Source organism: Delphinapterus leucas, chromosome 19 (assembly GCF_059928025.1).
Source record: "Delphinapterus leucas isolate spDelLeu-1000000601 "Yukka" chromosome 19, BTC_Dleu_Yukka2, whole genome shotgun sequence".
NCBI lineage: Eukaryota > Metazoa > Chordata > Mammalia > Artiodactyla > Monodontidae > Delphinapterus > Delphinapterus leucas.
Window position 1 is genome coordinate 56018241 of NC_143147.1, and position 21192 is coordinate 56039432.

Here is a 21192-nt window from a genome sequence, read left to right on the forward strand (position 1 = left end):
ACTTTCTGGGAGCTTCAGCCAGGAGGGGAGGGTTCTGGACTCCATCCCATAGCTCCATTCTGATGGGGTGGGACCTTGAAACTGGGTCCCCACCACACGGCATCCCATTGGTGTGATCTATGTGTTTATAAGTCCCCAAAGTACCACCAGGGACCTTTTGGATAAAACTCCACACACACATCTCACAAGGATAACCATGATTTGTAGAAACAGTATAGTCAGAGCCTCCAAGCAGAAAAATGGAATTTCTTTATTGTTATAATTTCAAGGATTCTCCCCACAAATCCAGTTAGTCATGAAATTCTGCAAAGCAGTATTTAGCGCCTCTCTTTCAACCCTCATATTCTAACTCCTTCCAATTTGTGCCTTTTTAGGAAATGGGTCAAAAAAAAAGAGACTGCTACTGGGTCAGTCTCTCTCCGCTCAGCACTTCCTCATCTGTACCACACAGACATTTCCCCTGAATTCTTTTTTTTTTTTTTTTTAACTACTTATTTATTTGGCTGTGCTGGCTCTTAGTTGCAGCAAGCAGGATCTTCGTTGTGGCATGTGGGATCTTTTAGTTGAATCTTTAGTTGTGGCATGCAGGCTCTTAGTTGTGGCATGCGGGCTCTAGTTCCCTGACCAGGGATTGAACCCAGGCTCCCTGCACTGGGAGCGTGGAGTCTTAACCGCTGGACCACCAGGGAAGTCCCTCCCCTTGAATTCTTAGAAGGACTCTTTTCTCTGCATTTCCATCTAAGGAGGAGAGGAGGGAGCCCTTTTTCCCCTTCCATGGTTTTTAATGCCTGCAAACTCTTCCTTGGAGTGAATTACCTCCATTTACATAACCATTTCCCTATTATGGGACATTGGGTAACGTTCAGCTTTCAACTCTTAAAAGTAACACTGGAACGAACACATACGAGTAGAAATCTTTTCCCATGTCTAGTTTATTTCCAGGAATAGATTTACCAAGGCAACAGGGAGGATTTTCGGTACATATTGTTTTGGGACATTAAAACAAACAAACAAAAAACCCAAAACAAAAAATTGAAGATGCAAATGAGTCCCCACTGAGAAGAATGGAAAGAGATTAGGTGGAGTGTTCAACACCCCAAAGAAAATAATAGTAGGCAGGACAAGTAGCCAGAAAGGCACCTCCTCCACTGTTGGACTGAAGCTAGATCTGTAAGCAAAATAGCGCTGCCAGATAATTGTGTGGTTTTCCCATTATTCAAAGGACAAATGCTTCAATTTCCTTTGGCACCTCTAATTGGGTACCAGAAGGCAGGTAGTTTTTATCTCAACCCTGTCTTCCAAAATACAAGTAAGTCTCATGTAAGGTTAACATGCAATCTTATATCTGAGGTATTGAAATGATCACCTCTTCCTGCCTCTTTCCTACAGCCACCTCCAGCCTGCTCTGAGCTTCCTTTACAGGGAAGGAAGGTGGCCTCTTTGCTGGCCTCCCTGCCTCCAGCTTTGCCTCAGTTCAATCCATGGACCATTATACTCCCAGGCGAATGTACTTCAGTGTCGACTTTGGTATTTCATGTCATTGAACACAAATTTATCAGAGAGCTGCTAGAATAGCTTTTCCCAGGAGTTAGCAGCAGCCTGGGCAGCAGAAATGGTGAAAGTGGGAGACTCGTGTCTTAAGTTTGGATTCCCCCAAAAGTAGAGCCTGAGACAAGGATTTGGCAGCAAGAAGTTTATTTGGCAGGAGATCCCAGGAAGCACTGTGAAGGTGTGGAGAAGAAGTGGGGAGGCTGGCGGGTATGGGCAGCCCTGACAGCTTCTCTATAATTGCCCCTCTCTCTCCCTCCCTCCCTCCCTCCTTCCCTCTCTTTCTCCCCCGCCCCCCAGAGATGCACATAAATACATATAATTTTTAAGACAAAAATAAGATGTTACTATGCTTTCTGATTGTTTTGCTTGGCTCTCTTGGACATCATTCCACATCAGATTTGTTCTATACCAAAATTGTCAATGGTGGAATAGTATTCCATTGGGAGGACACATCCCATCAGACATTTGTTCTTTCTAATTCTGGTTGACATAAACAAAGATATGACAACCAAGATAAATCTTTCCAAAATGTGGCTGTGCACACATTGTCCCCTTATTTCTCTCCTGCTCAAAACCCACCAAGAGCTTCCCAGTACCCACATGGCAAAGCCTCACTTCTATAACTTGGCCTTTGAGTCTGTCCTGTGTCTGCCTGGAACTTCCCTCGGCCCAGATCCCCTACCCTAGCCAGGCAGTTTGAGCCACTGGATCTCTACAGGCCCTGTCCATTCCCGCATCTGCACCTTTGCTCTGGCTGTGTTCCCAGCCTGGGCTCCCCTCTCCCTCTCACACTGCTTGGCCCCATCCCAAGGATCTCTACCTCCTTCAGAACTCCACCCTTCAGTGACCGAGTTTTCTCTTTTTCATGATCCCTTCTTGTATGGTTCACTCAGAGGGCACTTTGCACAGTCTTGCATCTTTGCTCTCCTTTCAGGGGAGTTTTTCACTTCCCCAACAACGCTGGAACCAGCGAGGATACACTATTGTGTCTACAGTGCTCAGAAGGGCACCTCGCACACACAGGCACCTCCTGGGTCAAAGTTTGCTGATGGTGAGCATAAGGGTTGGTTTCATCTTTCTCCCTGGAATGAGGGTGGAGATGGAAAGACGCGCCTGTGTCCTTCCCACTCACTGCGGGCCTGTGACCACAGTGCCCGATCTCAGCTTGATGACGGCTGTCAAGGCCATAAGACCCACGGGGACAGCTAATGCCCACAGTCCCCATCTCCTGGAGACAGGGGTGAAGGTACAAAGGAGGAGGTGGGAATGGTCTTTATGGCTCTAGACACCAGGGCTTCTGGGAAGGGGAGCTGAACAGGAGTGGAGGGTGGGGGAAGGCAACTCTGGGGTGCTAATCCCAGCTTCCTGTCTGGATTTTCTTCGACGGCTGCTCAGGGCCTATCTTAGGATGGTCACAGCTGCCGAAATAGATCTCTCCCTTCACCTGTTCTTAAGCAAAGAAGACCTCGATAACTTCCTGTTGAAAGAACGCAAGCGTTGGTCATTTTTCCGGGATGAAGGGCACTGATGTTAAACTCCCCAGACTTTGCCACCTCTTTGGAGCAGTGGCTCCCCTTGACCAGGAACCAGGGAGCAAACAGGGGCCAGCCTTTTCCGTGAACTTGGTTGGTGTTTCCTTCCTTGGTGGCCTCCAGAAACCACTCTTGGCCCGCAGGACAGCCCACTGATTCAGAGCGACAGGGAGCAAATCCTTTGCCCTCCTCACTCACCAGCCCCTTGCCCCCAAGCCTGTTCCAACAGAATTCTCTACTCCTAACTCATCACCCTAGTCAGTTGGGCACTGGGCCCCAAAAACCAAGTGTCCGAGTTGGGGCGGGCCTCCCCAGCCACTCACGCATTCACTCAACAAACTCGGCCCCCCAGGCTCCGTGCCGGGGATGCCCAAGGGTGCGAGGTACAGCGAGGGATGAGCCGCGATGCCCAGGCAGCCACGGCGCGGGGGTTTGGATGTGGACATCTGGGAGAGAGTTGGGCCTCCGGGGGTGGGGATGAGGGTCCTCGGGACCCGTCGTCCCTAGAGGTGGAGAGAGAAGAGCAGGAGGCGGCGACAAAGGGCGAACGCCCCAGGCACCGGAACGCTGGCGGGACCTGCGCATGCGTAGGAGGAGACTTTGGCGTCGCCCAGCGTCGTCAAGGTAACCCTGATCCGCAGCAGCTGGCCATGGCCTCGGGGACTGGAGGGAGCTGGGGTCATCACCCAGCACAGACTGCAGCCCCGACGGTGAAGGCTGAGTCGGGGACCAGAGCCTGCCTTTACCTGGAAGGCCTTGGGGGCGGGGTGGAGGGGTGGGCTGACTTGGGGAGCTGTCCCTGGAGGGTCCGAACCCTGGAGGAGTGGGGGTGGGTGAGGAGAGCGACCCCAGCCAGAGAGGAAGAGACTTGACAGGGAGGCCATGGGGACGCGGAGGGGAGAAGCTCCTGCGAGGTTAGGGAAGCGACTCAACGGCGTGGGGAGCGATGAGGGGGTCCCCATCCCTTCCCCACCTAGTCTGACTGAGTCTCCCCCTCCCCCCAGCCCTGGGTGACCATTCCGCAGCCCCTCCTGTGGGCCATCCCACCTCCGTCCCCACGGCCGGGCCGCGTGAAGGAAGGTGAGACTCCGGGATCTCCCCACTTTGTACCCCCCTCTGCCCGGCACATTCTCTGGGCGTCCTTGCTGCACCCATCCTTCCCCCGCCCTCCCCCCCGAAGCTGGAGTTGGGGAAAAGGCCCTGGGGTCGGGGCAAGAGCAGGGGGGGTTCCGGCGCGGGCCTGCTGAACTCCCGTCCCCTAGACCTGCTGGAACTGATGCTGCTGCAGAACGCGCAGATGCACCAGCTGCTTCTGAGTGGCCAGGTGGCCGCGGTGCTCAACCAGGGGCTTGCCTGGTCCGGCCCGCAGGTGCGTGGGCTGGAAGTGGGGGAGTGGGGGTGGGCTACCAGGGCTGCCCACCTGCAGGGCCAGAGGCGGGCATCCATTTAGGGTTCCCCCCACCTTGAGAAAAAGGATCAGGTAACAGGGGAGCCAGAAGCCAGCCCTCATCTATCTGGCTAGGTCTGTTTGGCATCTGTTATGTGCCAGGCCCCCGTGTCAGCCTCCATGGAGTGGAGGTAGCGGGTCCCCAAATCCAGACCACTCAGGTCTTGTTTTCAAGGTTTCCCTGCAGTGACTCCCCCACTGGACTGCAGACCCAGGAGGGCAGGCACCATCGTACCCTGGGCCTGCAGTGTGCCTGATACTTATTAGGGGTTCAATGGCTATTTGTTGAACAAGTGAATGAATAAATGAATGACTATGAATACAAGGCAACTTTGGCTGTGACTGCCACAAAGTGTGAGGGCCACCTGGTTGGGGCATGAGGAGCATCTCCTTGGAGGAGCAAGTGGCCTTAGAACCAGCCCTTGAAAGCTAGGCAGGATTCTGATGTTTGGAGGAGGTGAGGGGTGTGTCCACCATCTAGGTGGGCAGGGGCAGAATCAGGAGACAGAATGGAGGAAACCCTGTGTATATGTGGGGGGAGGGGGGGAGGGGGGAGGGGATGGGTGCATGGGAGGGGAGGACCTCTAAGGCTGAGCCTTATTCAGCCAGCAGTGGGCAGCCTGAGAGGTCTGGAGGGGTGACAGCCGGGTGGTGAGAGGATGCCTGTCAGCTTGGAGGGAGCGGACAGAGATTCACGGAGGGGCCGGTCAGAGGAGTCGAGGCAGAGGGAGACCCTGAGGAGCTGCTGCCACCCCTTCACCCCCAAGCCCTCAGGGGGCCCTTGGGAGGAGCGCCCTACCTCAACAAGTGGGGCACAAGTGGGTCCAGGGACTGGGGCTTGAGACAGGCTGGGACCTGGGACCCTTTGCTGCAGTGCTGCAGTGCTTGCACCTGGACAAACGTCTCTTCAAGCCGCAGAATACAAAGGAAATGAGACTAAAAATAATGGCACGCATGCGCAGGTGGGGCAATTATGAACAATAAGATACAAAAAGGCCACCAATCAGCTGCCATTTCTGAGGTGCAAAAGTAGGGTACTGAGCATGATTCCTGCACACAGCACCACCAAGAGGGTGGGCGGACCACCTAAGCCTCCCCTCCAGCCCAGCCCACCAATCAGTCCCTCCCCTCTCCCCATTTAAGGAACCAGCCCACTCTCCTTGGGGAGCGAGCGGGGGCACCTCTCTCTTGTTCTCACTGCCTCCTGCAGCATGAGTCCCAGTGAATTCCCAGCCTGAATTCCTTGGCTGGCTTCTTATCAATTTCTATTGATGAAAGAGTCCAAGAACCCTGTCCGTAACCCTGTATCCTGAGGCAAGGGGCAGCTTGCTGGACTCCTGGCCCCAGCTCTGGAGTCATACCTGGATTCCTCCAGTCCCTGCTTGGCCTTATTAGCTGGGTGACCTTAGAAAAGTTACTTAACCTCCAAGCCTCAGTTTTTCCCATCCGCAAAATAAGGAATAAATGTCTCCAAAGAGCCTTGCTTGTGTGTAGTAAATGCCCAATAAACAGTAGCTATTTTGTGCTGGGTATCTGGAGAAATAATTTAGAGGAATGGAGGAGTGGTGGCAGGGAGAGCGTGATCCTGTATCATCTCCCCTCCCCTCTTGTACAATCCCCAGGTCTACCTGGAGGGTCAACAGGAGGCAGCGTATGAAGAGGAGGAGGAGACCGAAGCCCAGGAGGAGGGGCCTTTGGTGTTCCACCACCACTACCTGCCCTGCCTGATGCCTGCTCTGGGCCCCCTGCTCTCCTGGCCGGCCCCTCTCCTTTCCCCTCCCCTACCTCAGCCCTGCTTGCAGCACTTGGCCAGGGTTCAGCACTACCCTTCTACCTCTGGGAAAAGGGGGACGTAAGTGAGGCCAGGGGGCTGGGTGCTGCCTGGGCCCTGCTCTGGGGCTGGGCTGGAAGAGCTGGCCAGGGGTCAGGCTGGAGTGGGGAAACTTGTGGGTGAAATTCCAGAGGCTAGCCTGGGGCCTCTGACGGGGCTCTTTCTTTTCTCTCCCTGTCCCAGGAGAGCCGTGCCCCCGCCTCCACCCCCCAGCGCCACAGGGACTGTGGGTGTGGATGTACCCCCAGCTTCAGGTAGGGACCAGGTGGGTGGGCAGTGGGGCCCAGGCCTGGTGGTGGATCAGAAGGCCAGGAAGGCCATGCGCCCTGTGGGGCTGAGGGCCCCTACTGTCATGGCCGCAGACAACCGGCCTATCCCGTTCCAGTTTCCTCCTTGGGCTCCACTGAGGCAGGAGGGAGTCACGATGAGGGTGCTGTCTCCCCCCAGATTACTATGATGCCGAGAGCCTACCGTGAGGACAGACATCAGCCCCAGGACCCATGCCAGCTTCATTGCAGAGCTGGAAATAGCCCTGGAGCCCCTGTGTGCCCCGCTAGTGCTTTTCTAACCCTGAACCTATGCCTGGCAGCCCTTCTTACCCCCTCAGCCCCAACTAGGCCCTCTCCCCGAGGTCAGTCAGTCCCTTCTCTACCCCACGGAGACCTTGCACCAGCCTGATCTCTGCTTCAGGGTGAGAGCCCCTTAGAGCAGTGTCCAGGCCCTGGCGGTCACATAACAGCCCAACCCTGTCCCAGTGATTGCTGCCTGGGCTGGCAGAGGCCTGGGAACCAGAGCCCTCCCTCGACCTCCACTCCCTCACCCCCCACCCCAGGGATGGCCAGCGCTGCGGCGTCTCGGGTTGGCCCAATAACCGAGCAGGAGGTAAGAGGCGAGGACAGCTTTTGTTGTCCGTGGCTCTCTGCAGGCCCAGAGTGATGGGGGAGGCCTGGCTGAGGAGATCCTGAAGCTGAGCCCTTGGGGCCCCCATGCTTACCCCTGGAAGCTGGCTCTGTTGACAGAAAGTAAAGGTCAGAGCCATGCCCTGCTCTGACACAGAGGGCCTGCAGTCCCAGAGGGCCACGTGGGAACAGAGTGTCTCTCTGCCCCTCTGGGTGCATCTCCCCACCCACCCTCAGTAGGAATGAGTCGCTCAGTGTCCGATGAGGGTGGGCGTCTGGTGCCTGGGCTGGTCAGCATGGGGGTGCCCCAGGGCCTGGGCTCCCCGGGACTCTGGAAGTCCCCCGTGAAGGAGAGGGTGGAGGGAGGCTGAGGGGACATTTGGAGACCGAAGTCCAGCCGGGCCTGGTGGCTCCCCTTCCTGACCATTCCCAGGAGGAGACACTGAGGCACAGGGTTAAGTCCAGGTGTTTGTATTCAGACTAGGAAAGGGAGGGTCCCTGACGTCCTCTGCTGCTTGTCGTGGTCCTTCAGCCAGGGCTGAACCACAGCCCTAAGGAGCCATGCTGAGTCCCAGTGGCCGCCGTGCTGGTGGCCACGCCGCTCACGTAGGCTATGCCCGGTAGACCCACCTCAGCCTCCTCCAAGCAGCTTGCACCCCATAGGTACCTGTCCGCCTCTGGTGCCACTGCTGCCCAAAGACAAAGCACAGCAGGACAGATGTCACAAACAAGAAGAGTAGCACTGACACGACCGTGATGATGGCCACCACCTGGTTGTCTTGTGCGGGCTCTGGGGAGGGAGAGGGCAGTGGTCTTAGAAGTCCTCTGGCCCCAGGTCCACCCATCACCCACCCACCCACCCCTCGTCATTCTGCAGTCACCCTGTGTTGCAGAGGTGAGTGGCAACTGGTATATCAACTAGAGGGAAGGGGGGCCGGGGTCCAGGCCACCAGCTGGGCCTCTGTGAGACCGTGAGGGCGGATGTCCCCCTGCCGCCAGCTCCTGGCACCAGCACGTGGTTGCTGGACACCACAGCCTGGACAGTGGCGTGGTCCAGGCCGAGCCCCTCCTTGGGCAGAGCTGAGGGAGCTTCTACCAAACTCTCAGAAGACAGAGAACATCTAGGTCATCTAGAGCCACAGAACAGCAGGGCTCCAGGGGATCCTAAGGGTCAGTCAGGCTACATTTGTCATTGCAGAGAGGGGCCAAGGCCAGAGAGAGGAGCTTGACTTGGTTAAGGTCACCCAGCTTGTTAATGGCCAAGCAGCTAGCTGGGGTCCAAGCTGGCAACTTGGAGAGAGCTCCAGGGAACTCCTGGGATCAAGCTCCTGGGTGCCTCCCCCTGAGCTGGCAGAGAGTGGGGCAGAGGCGTTTTCCTCCCACGAGGGGCTGAAAGTGAATGCCCTCTCCTTCCCTCCTCCTCCGGGGGCTCCCCCTCACCATAGACGTCGAGCGCCTGGGGATCTGAGACGCTGTGAACGAGGTCCCCGCCGCGAGAGCGCAGGTCCATCTCGGCCCGGCAGGAGAAGTTGTGGCGGTCGTCTTCCCTGTGAGCCGTGGTGTTGTGGGTGACCATGGCCTCTTGGGGGGAAAGTGTTGTCCCCACAAAGGTCTGGCTGTATACGATCTCACTGCCATGGAGCAGGGTGACAGTGAGACCTTCGAGGGGTGCCACAGAGGGCACCCTGCACTGGATGGTGAATGATCTCCCTACAGCCACTAAAGTGGGCCATAACTTCAGCAGCACTTGCTTTGGAGGGTCTGAAGGAAAGAAGGAAGCAAGGTCTGGTCAGGATGGGGGTGCAGTTCCAGCAGGCTCCACCCAGCCAGGACCATCCCCATCACCACAGTGTTCTCAGGAAGTGGGCTGGGGCCTGGCTGCTCTAAAGTGTAAAAAGAGGAAGGAGGAAGCAGTTCAGGGTGAAGGATGTACTGGGTGGTTGTTTTATGGACATGAATTCTAGAATGGACAAGAATGGAGGTAGCCTGGTGTCTACAAAGAAAAGGTCCAGAATCTGTATAGTCAACTAGAAAGATATAAAAGTTTTGGACCTGTCTCCTTCCTCTCCAAAAATTAAATACAAATTTCAAAAATTAAATGGTTGGATAATTATGCTGAGAGAGACTTAGAAGGGAGTACTCATTGGAACTGGATCATGAGTTGTGAGATTCTTCACTTCAGAGGTGGAGGCCAGAGTCAGACCTGCCTTGGTTCTTCTTCTGAGCTACCTCTAGCCCTTAGCTATTAAACTCGGTGGTACCCTGGGTTCCTTTTTGAACTAGAATGCCTTGCCCCCATTACCCCAGGATAATATGTTAGATATAGGACATCTTTCTATTCATCTGATCCACTGATGACAGTTTCGAGCGGTACCCTTGGTGCCAAGCTGTTGAGAGAATCCCAGTCTATCCAAGGTCTCCATGGCCTGTGGGCAGGTATGTGGGTGATGGTCACACATTTGCCAAGGGCCCTCAGGGGGAGATAAAACCACGCCTCAGCCTTCTCTCTGGGAGGCCAGTGGGCTACTGCAGAGTGTGCCAGCCCACCTGATGGGGGCCCCACTGCTTGTCATGGGGTGCAGGGTGTTCTGGTGATGGGGTGCTACCAAGCTAGGAGGAGACTGTAGCACGGCATGGGAAACAGCTTTTAGATTTGTCTAAACCTTGCTTGAATTGTCCTCCTCTGAGCAAACCTCAAAACCAGGGTTGCCAACAGGCTCAAGGAGGCCAGGGGAGGGTGTGAGAAGATTCTGAGCCCATGGACTGGGTCCAGGAGCCCAGGGAAGTGGGAGCCATAACGAGAGCACCCAGCAGCAGTAACAGAGCAGCTCTGCGTGCGTTCGGTAGACGCAGGCTCTGGCCTAGGGGAGCAGGGCCCTGCGGTGCCGCACTCACGGAACACACTGATGTTCAGACTCTTGGACTCCTGCTTCCCGGAGCAGGTGAAATGGCAAATGACATCTGTGTCCTGGGAGATGTTGAAGACCTCATACAGCTTCCACTGATCCTGTTCCTCCAGGAGAGTCTTGTGTAGGGTGGTCTCCAGACCACCGGTGTTGGGCTGGGTACAGGTGGTACTACAGTTAATCACCCGAGACTCCCCGGACTCCACCATCAGCTGCCCTGGCCACATGCGTACCTCGAACGCCTCCTCACCAGACCCTGGAAGACCAGAAACACTAGGCAGGAGAAGTCCCTGCTGCCCTGCCCAGTGGAGCTGCCCGCAGCGGGCAGTCTGATAAGGGGTAGAGGTCCCCTCTGCTCCTCTCCCCTTGTTCAGACCTTATCGCCTTGGGTCTAGACCACAGAGACTGTGACCCCCCTGCAGCTGTCTCCCTGCCTCTGGTTGCTGTTCCTCCAGCTCATCGCCTCCAGGTTAGTCTTTCTCATGCACGTCTTCTATCTCCATGGAGAGGGATCTTATTCGACCTACGAGGCCCAGCCCAAATGTCCCCTCCTTCACGAAGGCCTCTCTGAAATGGAGGTGGACTGTGTCCTCTGAGCCCCCATGGCCATGGGTTCAACTCTTCCCTCCCTCCTTTCCTCTCTTCTTTGCAAATCCTTTTTGAACACCAGCTGTGTGCCAGGCACTGTTCTAGGCTCTGGGGATCCAGCAGGGACCAAAGCAGACCAAACCCTGCCCTTGCGGCGCTCACATTGCAGCGAAGGAGACAGACAATAATAAAAAGTGAACTAGCCAGCTTGTCAGTTGGTGGTAAATGCCTAGGAAAGGACAGAGGGAGTGGGGCGGGGTTGCTGTGTTAAACAGTGCAGTCAGCACAGGCCTCACGGAAACACCGACATTTGAGCAAAGAATGAAGGAGGTCGGGGTGGTGGTGGTGGGGAGCCCGGCAGGCAGGCATCTGTGGGGGGAGGGAACCACCAGCGCAGAGACCCTGGGTGGGGAGGAGACCAGATGGCTGGAGCTCAGCGAGGAGGAAGGAGGGGGAGGCGAGGTCAGGAAGGTAATGGGACCACCTTGCAAATGACTCATATTCATGCTGACTCTCCCTTGGACATTTTGGAGCTCCTAGAAGGCAAGGCCCAGATTTCGCATGTTTCCCTTTGTGCTCAGCACAATACCCTGTGTGTGGCGCAGAGCCAAGAAGTGTTTCAGGCACGAAGCATTTCAGGCCTTCGGCGCTCACCTCCCACTCGGTGAAGACCAGAAGGTCCTTGATCCCAGCCAGCTGGGCCCGTCCTGTGTCCTGTGCTCCTGCCACACCCATAGACCCCCCCACTTAGCCCTCAGCTAGTGGCATATAATGAAGGGGCAAAAGAGGGGCTTTGCAGGGAGAGAGAGCTGGATTTGAAACCTGAGTTTGCCAGGTACCAGCTGTGTGGCCTTGGGCAAAGCGCTTTCTCTCTCTGAGCCCCAGTTTCTCCATCTGTCAAATGGGCTAGTAATCCCTTTCCTGCAAGGTTGTCGTGAAAGCACCTGGCAGGTTGTCCAAAACAGAGTGCTCAGCACACGGAGGCATTTCCCTTCACGGTCCCCTGGACCTCCTGGAAGGGGCTTCGTTTTCACTTTCATGGTCGCCACAAGGTGATGCCCTCTGCTGCCCTCTGCTGACCCCTGGGCCACCTCTGAAGACTAGCTGGGGCGTGTCCTCACCTGCCCTTGAATCCCAGCCTCCCTTCACCTCTCCATCTAGTCTCCACAGGCTGCCACATCCATACACCATGAAGTTATGGGGTCTGGTTCCCAAAAGGCCAGGACCCCTAACCGCTGCCCAGGGTCATGGGGAAGCCAGGCTGGCACAGCATCCTGTACCCATGGCGGACGGCCTCTGTTTTCAAAGCCTCAGCGACTTCAGGACCGGGACCCCGTTCCCTGTCTGAAGGGGAGGGGGTCCTGGCTGGCACGTGCCCCGTCAGGAACCCCAGGCTCACCTGTGCAGCAGAGCAGGGCGAGGAAGGCCGAGAGCAGTCCCCAGCCATCAAAAGGGGACATCTCGAGTGGCGTCCACGGGCTCACAGGGAGCAGCCGAGAACCGCCTGGAGAGAGATGGAGGGAGCAGGTCAGGGAGTGGTGGCCTGGAGCCGCAGCCGGAACCCCCAGCCTTCTGTGAGCTGATGACCACATTTCCTCTCGTTATCTGAGTGGTCTTGGGGAGGCCACGTGGAAGGCCGGCTCCCAGGGTCCCAGGTCTATAAGAAGTCAAGCAGAGGAAGCTGGGAAGCAGCTGATAAGCCAGGCAGATGGGGGGAGCGCCGGGGGCACACGTGTGTGTGAGTGATGTGTGTGCACACGGGATTCCCGTGCGCTGTGTGTACACATAGGACAGCGCTGCCTACAAGCCTCAGATCTGGGGAGCCCCAAATCCCACAGGACACACTGTGGGAGTCCCCTCTGCGTAGGGATTTTCCAAGTTGGAAATAGGGTTTGGGAGGCAATAGCTGGATGTTCACCTCCTTCCTCTGCCCCCTACCCTCCCCTGTCCCTGGGCACTTTCTTCTCTTTTTTTTCTCAGCTAAACGTGATTTCAGATTACTAAGAGAAGGAGGAAGGAAAAGGAAACTAGCATTTAATTGACACCTATTCTTTTCTAGGGACTAAGTTAAGGCTTTAAGACACTATCTCATTTAATTATCACACCAAATCTACAAATTTTGATTGTGCATCTGAGGAAATTGGGGCTCAGGTGAATTAGGTGATAGAACTGAGGTGAGGATTTAGGAATGATGAGTATTTGGTTGGATGATCAGTGGTTGTCAGGGATTAAAGGGAGGGAGGGATGAACAAGCAGAGCACAGAGGATCTTTAGGACAGGGAAACTACTCTGTATGATACTACAGTGGTGCATGTGTGTCATTATACATTTGTCCAAACCCATAGAGTGTACAACACCAAGAGTGAACCCTAATGTAAACTATGGACTGTGGGCGATAGTGATGTGTCCATACAGGTTCATCAGTCATAACAAATGTCCCACTCTGGTGGGGGGGTGGGGGGGCGTTGGTCATGGGGGAGGCTGTGTGTGCGTGGGGACAGGAGGTTTGTGGGAAATCTCTACCTTCCCCTAAGTTTTGCTGTGAACCTAAAACTGCTCTTAGGAAAAACAAAGTCTACCAAAAAAAAAAAAAAAAGGCAGCTCAAACACACTACCTTGAAGGCAACCTTCTGGGTTAGAGTTCTTACCGACTATGCATTGTTGTTCAAAATGCAGGCTCTTAAACTCAGTTCTTAGCAGGGTTTAGTGGAAGTCATATACTCAGTCATTCCTAAATTCTCATCTCAGATTCAATTTTAAAGCTATTTAAACAGAAAACCCAGTTCCACATTGTTTACAAGACACATGTAATGATTAAGAGTATGGAATGGTTGAAAGTCAAAGAATGGAAAAAGATATACCAGGCAAAAGCTAACCAAAAGAAAGCCAGAAAAGGTCTATTCATATCAGACAAAGAGGACTTTTAAGACAAAAATATTGATATTTATTAGGGATAGAGTGAGTACCTAGATTAAAGGGTCAATTCATCAGGAAATTACAATAGTTCTAAACTTGTAAGCACTTAGTTTGAAGGAACTACAAAGAGATAAAACCATCATCACAGCAAGAAATTTTAATACAATGTCTCTCAATTATGAATAATGAAGCAGACAAAAAAATCAATAAATGAATGGAAAAGCTGAAACATACAATGTAAAAGCCTGATCTGCACCTATAGAGAATACAAATTCATCAAAAAGATAAGTTTTAAGACCCCTATATATTTGGTAATTTAAAAACATACTCATCCATGGGTCAAAGAAAAAATCATAAATGACACATTTTAAAATTCTTAGATTTGAGTGATAATGAAAATAGATTGCAATTTGTTGGATGCATCAAAAGTGGTACTTAAAGGGAAATTTATAGTCTTGAATGCTTGTATTAGAAAAGTGTATGAAATAAGTATCCAATTTAAGTAAGAAGTCAAGAAGCTGTAAAAAGAACAACAAAGTAAACCCAAAAGTAAACTCAGAAGAGAATAATAAAGAACAGAAATCAATAAAATAGAAAACAAAGATATGGTAGACAGGATCAATAAAACCAAAAGTTAGTTCCTTGAAAAAAACAGTAGAACAGGCAAATCTCTGCTGAAATTTACTTATAAACAAAGGAAAGCACAAATAAACATTATTAGGAATAAAAATAACTACATAACTACAAGATTAAAAAGAAGACTATACAAATGAACAATCTAACCTTACACCTAAAGGAACTAGAAAAAGAAGAACAAAACCCAAAGTTAGTAGAAGGTAAGAAATAATAAAGATCAGAGTAGAAATAAATGAAATAGAGACTAAAAGCAAACAAACAAAAAACAATAGGAAAGATCAGTGAAACTAAGAGCTGGTTCTTCAAAAAGATAAACAAAATTGATAAACCTTTAGCCAAACTCATCAGAACCAAAAGAGAAGTTACAAAAACACCACAGACATAAAAAGGGTCATAAAAGATTACTGTGAACAATTATAAACCAATACAATGGACAACCTAGAAGAAATGGATAAATTCCTAGAAACGTTCAATCTCCCAAGACTGAATCAGGAAGAAATAGAAAATATGAACAGACTTATTACCAGTAATGTAACTGAACCAGTAATAATAATTTTTAAAATCCCAATAAACAAAACCATAAAATTCCTAGAAGAAAACATAGGTGGCATGCTCTTTGGCATCGGTCTTAGCAATAATTTCTGGATATGTCTCCTCAGGCAAGGGAAGCAAAAATAAACAAATACATCAAACTAAAAAGCTTTTTGCACAATGAAGGAAACTATCAACAAAACAAAAAGGCAGCCTGCTAAATGGGAGAAGATACTTGCAGATGTTATATCCAATTAGGGGTTAATAGCCAAAATATACAAAGAATCATACAACTCAACATAAAAAAAAAAACCTTATTAAAAAATGGGCAGAGGGGACTTCCCTGGTGGTCCAGTGGTTGAGACTCCACACTCCCAATGCAGGGGGCCCAGGTTCAATCCCTGATCAGGGAACTAGATCCCACATGCCGCAACTAAAGATCCTGCATGCTGCAACTGTGACCTGGCGCAACCAAATAAATAAATTAATTTTTTAAAAAAATGGGCAGAGAACCTGAAGAGACATTTTTCCAAAGAAGATATACAGATGGCCAACAGACATGAAAAGATGCTCAACATCACTAATCATCAGGGAAATGCAAATCAAAAACACAATGAGATATCACCTCACACCTGTCAGAATGGCTGTCATCAAAAAGACAACAAATAAAAAGCATTGGCAAGGATATGGAGAAAAGAGAACTCTTGTGTACTGTTGGTGGTGTTCACTGATAGATGCATGGATAAAGATGTGGTTGGTATATCTATACAATGGAGTATTATTCAGCCATAAAAAATGAAACCTTGCCATTAGCAACAACATGGATGGATCTAGAGGGTATTATGCTAAATGAAGTGAGTCAGACAGAGAAAGACAAATACTGTATGATCTCACTTATATGTGGAATCTAAAAAAAAACCAAATGGAAATTCCCTGGCAGTCCAGTGGTTAGGGTTCTGAGCTTTCACTGCCGAGGGTGTGGGTTCAGTCCCTGGTTGGGGAACTAAGATCCTGCAAGCTGCGTGGCATGGCAAATAAAAAACAAAAATTACATCAACATAATAAAGGCCATATATGACAAACCCACAGCAAGCATCATACTCAATGGTGAAAAACTGAAAGCATTTCCACTAGGATCAGGAACAAGACAAGGACGTCCACTCTTGCAACTCTTATTCAACATAGTTTTGGAAGTCCTAGCCACAGCAATCAGAGAAGAAAAGAAATAAAAGGAATACAAATTGGAAAAGAAGTAAAACTGTCACTCTTTGCAGATGACATGATACTATACATAGAAAATCCTAAAGATGCCACCAGAACACTACTAGAACTAATCAATGAGTTTGGTAAGGTTGCAGGATACAAAATTAATGAACAGAAATCTCTGGCATTCCTATACACCAACAACGAAATATCAGAAAGAGAAATTAGGGAAACACTCCCATTTACCACTGCAACAAAAAGAATAAAATACCTAGGAATAAACTTGCCTAAGGAGGCAAAACACTTATACTCAGAAAACTATAAAACACTGATGAAAGAAATCAAAGATGACATAAACAGATGAAGAAATATACCATGTTCTTGGATTGGAAGAATCAATATTGTGAAAATGACTATACTACACAAAGCAATCTACAGATTCAATGCAATCCCTTTCAAACTACCAATGGCATTCTTCACAGAATTAGAACAAAAAATCTTAAAATTTGTATGGAAACACAAAAGACCCTGAATAGCCAAAACAATCTTGAGAAAGAAAAACGGAGTTGGAGGAATCAGACTCTCTGACTACAAACTATACCACAAAGCTACAGTAATCAAGACAGTATGGTACTGGCACAAAAACAGAAATATAGATCAATGGTACAGGATAGAATGCCCAGAGATAAACCCACACACCTATGGGCACCTAATTTACGACAAAGGAGGCAAGAACATACAATGGAGAAAAGACAGCCTCTTCAATAAGTGGTGCTGGGAAAACTGGACAGCTACATGTAAAAGAATGAAATTAGAACACTACTTAACACTCTACACAAAAATAAACTCCAAATGGATTAAAGACTTAAATGTAAGACCAGACACTGTAAAACTTTGAAAGGAAAACATAGGAAAGACACTCTTTGACATAAACCACAAGATCTTTTTTGACCGACCTCCTAGAGGAACAGAAATAAAAACAAAAATAAACAAATGGGACTTAATTAAACTTAAAAAGTTTTGCTTTTAAGCAAAAAGCAAAGGAAACCATAAACAAGACAAAAAGACAACTCTCAGAATGGGAGAAAATATTTGCAAATGAAACAACAGACAAAGGATTAATCTCCAAAATATACAAACAGCTCATAGAGCTCAATATCAAAAGCACAAACAATCCAGTTAAAAAATGGGCAGAAGACCTAAATAGACATTTCACTGAGGAAGACATACAGATGGCCAAGAGGCACATGAAAATATGCTCTACATCACTAATTATTAGAGCAATGCAAATCAAAACTACAATGAGGTATCACCTCACGCCGGTCAGAATGGCCATTATCAAAAAAGCTAAAAACAATAAGTACTGGAAAGGGTGGGGTGAAAAGGGAACCCTCCTACACTGTTGGTGGGAATGTAAATTGATACAACCACTATGCAAAACAGTATGGAGGTTCCTTAAAAAACTTAAAATAGAACTACCATATGACCCAGCAATCCCACTACTGGGCATATACCCTGAGAAAACCATAATTCAGAAAGAGACATGCACCACAGTGTTCATTGCAGCATTATTTACAGTAGCCAGGACATGGAACCAACCTAGATGTCCATCAACAGATGAATGGATGAAGAAGATGTGGCACATATATACAATGGAATATTACTCAGCCATATAAAGAAACGAAATTGAGTTATTTGTAGTGAGGTGGATGGACCTAGAGTCTGTCATACAGAGTGAAGTAAGTCAGAAGGAGAAAAACAAATACCGTATGCTAACACATATATATGGAATCTAAAAAAATGGTACTGATGAACCTAGTTGCAGGGCAGGAATAAAGAGGTAGACATAGAGAATGGACTTGATGACATGGGGTGGGAGGGCGAAGCTGGGGTGAAGTGAGAGTAGCATCGACATATATACGCTACCGAATATAAAATAGTTGGCTGGTGGGAAGCAGCAGCATAGCACAAGGAGATCAGCTTGGTGCTCTGCGACCACCTGGAGGGGTGGGATAGGGAGGATGGGAGGGAGGCTCAAGAGGGAGGGGATATGGGGACATGTGTATGCATACGGCTGATTCACTTCGTTGTGCAACAGAAACTAACACGGTATTGTGAAGCGATTATACTCCAATAAAGATCTATTAAAAAATTAAAAAATAAAATAAAAAACAGAACAAATAAAACCAAACAAAAAACAGGCTCATAGATACAGAGAACAAATGGGTGGTTAGCAGAGAGAAAGGGGTGGAGAGGGGTACAAAATAGGTGAATGGGATTAAGAGGTACAAAACTCCAGTTATAAAATGAGCCACAGGGATATAACACACACTATAAGGAACACGGCCAATAATGTTGTAATAACTCCATATGGGGACACATGATTAACAGATTTATCGTGATTATTTCATAATGTATGCAAATGCCAAACCACTACGTAGAACACCCGAAGCTTACATAATACTGTACATTATACTTCAATTTAAAAAATTAAAATAATGTTATCTTATAATTCAAAAAAGAAGAAGCCTATACAAATTCATAGAAACAGGGCTTCCCTGGTGGCGCAGTGGTTGAGAGTCCGCCTGCCGATGCAGGGGACACGGGTTCGTGCCCTGGTCCGGGAAGATCCCACATGCCGTGGAGCGGCTGGGCCCGTGAGCCATGGCCCCTGAGCCTGCGCGTCCAGAGCCTGTGCTCCGCAACGGGAGAGGCCCCCGAACCACAAAAAAAAAAAAAAAAAAAAAAATTCATAGAAACGAAGTAGGACTGTGGTTGCCAGGGCCTGGGGGCAGGAGGAAATGGTGAGTTGTTTGTTTAATGGGTATAGAGTTTCAGTTTTGCAAGATAAAAAGTTTTCGAGATTTGTTGCAAAACAGTGTAAATGTAACACAACCATCTTTAAAACAGTACATTTAAAACCAGTTAAATGGTGAATTTTATGTTATGTGTATTTTACCATAATTGAAAATTTTATTAATACAACATTATAAATCAACTATACTTCAATAAAGTTAAAATTAAAAAGACTATAAATCAAAAAAAAAGACTATAAATCATTTATGTCAAGAAATATGAAACAAAGTAGACCAAATCTTAGAAAAAATAGAACTTACCTAACTTGATTTAAGAAGAAATAAAAAGCCTGAATGGTTCTACAGCTATTAAAGAAATCAAATCCATGCCACAGCTAGAGGAAGCCCGCACACCACAAAGTAGAGCCCGCGAGCCACAACGAAAGATCCCACGTGCCGCAACGCATGCTGCAACGCATGCCGCAACTAAGCCCCGATGCAGCCAAATAAATAAATAAATAAATATTTTTTAAAAAAAAGATGAAATCTTGCCATTTTTGACAACATGGATGGACCTTGGGGGCATTACGCTAAGTGAAATAAGTCAGATGGAAAAAGACAAATACCATATGATTTAATTTATATGTAGAATATTAAAAACAAACTAAAAACAAAATTAAATCCATAATTTGAAATCTTCCCACAAAGGAAATACCAAGTCTAGATAGTGTTCCAGAAGTTTAAGTAGAGATAATTCTAATTTTATAAAAACTCTTTCTGAGAATGCAAATCGCAGGAACACACTCTTAACTCTTTCTATGAGGCCAGTGTAACCTTAATACCAAAATGAGACAAGAATAGGATGAAAAAGGAAAATTAGAAGCCAGTCTCACTCATGAATATAAATGCAACAGTAAGAAAAATACAAACAAACCAAATCTAGCAGTATATTAAAAATACTAGACATCATATCCAAGTTGGGCTTATCTCAGCTATGCAAAGGTAGTCTAACAACAGAAGAGAAATCTACATATGTCATTTATTATTGTTGGTAATAGTAAGCTTCGGTGCTCTATGTCACATTACTTCTGCCCTCCTCTGACATCCACTGTATTTACAGCACATAATTTCCTGCAAGCTTAGACTCACCTTATGCTCTAGTGTCTCACCTCAAGCTTATATCATGTTGCTTTTTGCGTTTTGCCTCAGGGTCTTCTTCAACGGCTTTAGGAGTCACTTATTTGCCTGCTAGTGTTTCCCAGAAGCATAGGAGAGTTAAGTTCTCTAAGATTAAACCCTTTCATCCCTAAGATGAAACAGGAGCTGGTGGATACATGCTCCAGTCTCCTTCTTTTGGGGAAGGCAATTCTGGGCAGCATCCTGTAGACTTATCAGAGGTCCCCACAGATTTGAACTTCCTTTGCCTACAGCTGCAACAGCAGTTATGCATCGTTAATTGGCTTTTTCTCCTTCCCTGTTTCAGTCTCTTTGCTCCTTCGCTCCCTGCTTCCTGGCATCACCTCTCAAATAATCTACCCGAACTGAGGTCCTTGTTCCAGGCTGTATTTTTGAAGGAGCCCAAACTAAAAACTTACATTAATAGATTTAAGAAGAAAAAAAAACTATGATCATCTTAGTAGATCTAGAAAAAAAAATGATGATATTCAACATCTTTCATGACAAAAGCTCTTAGCAAACTAGAAGGAAACTTCCTGGATGGCCTGGGCCCACGTGGCCCATGGCAGGGAGGCAGCCCCATACCTCTAAGTTGGTTGTGTGGTTGACAGAGCAGGGGAGGGAAGAGAAAGGACAAAAACAGGAAACAACCGCGAAAACCATAGGCCAACAATGGACCGAGAGAGACACAGACGTGAGCTCCTCAGAGCAGGGACCGTCTGGCCGCAGGGAGCTCTGTGCGTCTCCAGCCCCTGGGCTTGAGGGAGGCCGGGGAGGGGTGGGGAGGCCCAGGGAGGGGAAAGGACAAGAACTCAAGTCTTGATTGACAGTCCATCCCAAGCCCTTTCCACTCTGCCACAAGGGAAACGAGGAGGAGCAAGGAATGTGAACTTACCTGTCATCTGCTAAAGGGCGTGGCTGCGATGGGGAAGGAGGGTGGCCAGGGGTCCAGCTTCCAGATGCCGCTTGTGGCAGGGCTGCAACCCGTTCAGCAAGTATAATCAGGCTTTGGCCCAAACTCCCCTCTCAGGAGTCACGTGCTTCCTGTCCCAGCTGTGACTCCAGACTAACCTCACTTTCAGTCCGTTACCTCTTGTTTTAAACTCTGTTAAAATATACACCCTGTAAAATTGACCATTTTAACCATCTTTAGTGTCCAGCTCTGTGGCATTAAGTCCACT

General features: G+C 49.0%; 2 protein-coding genes across 5 annotated transcripts; one reads left to right on the forward strand and one right to left on the reverse strand.

Annotated features, from left to right (window-relative positions):
• Nucleotides 1-914: 914 nt before the first annotated feature.
• Nucleotides 915-21024, reverse strand: ICAM2 (intercellular adhesion molecule 2). Of its 4 annotated transcripts, none has more exons than XM_022589152.3 (5): nt 20907-21024; nt 12154-12258; nt 10156-10422; nt 8701-9021; nt 915-8050 (listed from the first exon to the last, which is right to left on the reverse strand). In XM_022589152.3, exons 1-5 carry the CDS (start codon nt 20911-20913, stop codon nt 7872-7874), a joined length of 879 nt encoding a protein of 292 aa, XP_022444860.1. In that variant the 5' UTR covers nt 20914-21024; the 3' UTR covers nt 915-7871. The 4 variants fall into 4 exon arrangements, with proteins under 4 accessions (XP_022444860.1, XP_022444863.1, XP_022444861.1 ...); XM_022589155.2 differs by lacking the exon at nt 20907-21024 and adding an exon at nt 20005-20871; XM_022589153.2 differs by lacking the exon at nt 20907-21024 and adding an exon at nt 19985-20871.
• On the forward strand, nt 3428-7158 carry PRR29 (proline rich 29). The gene is given in 6 exon segments (XM_089901423.1): nt 3428-3793; nt 4088-4265; nt 4268-4452; nt 6153-6382; nt 6545-6728; nt 6731-7158. Coding segments are annotated over 6 exon segments (1401 nt in total). The 5' UTR covers nt 3428-3478; the 3' UTR covers nt 7040-7158.
• Nucleotides 21025-21192: the final 168 nt, after the last annotated feature.

Coding starts and splice junctions, on each gene's coding strand:
- ICAM2 (XM_022589152.3), bottom strand. Junction 10,423..12,153: donor CGCCCTGCTCTGCTGCACAG/GTGAGCCTGGGG, acceptor CTGGTCTTCCAG/GGTCTGGTGAGGAGGCGTTC. Junction 9,022..10,155: donor TCTGAACATCAGTGTGTTCC/GTGAGTGCGGCA, acceptor TCTTTCCTTCAG/ACCCTCCAAAGCAAGTGCTG.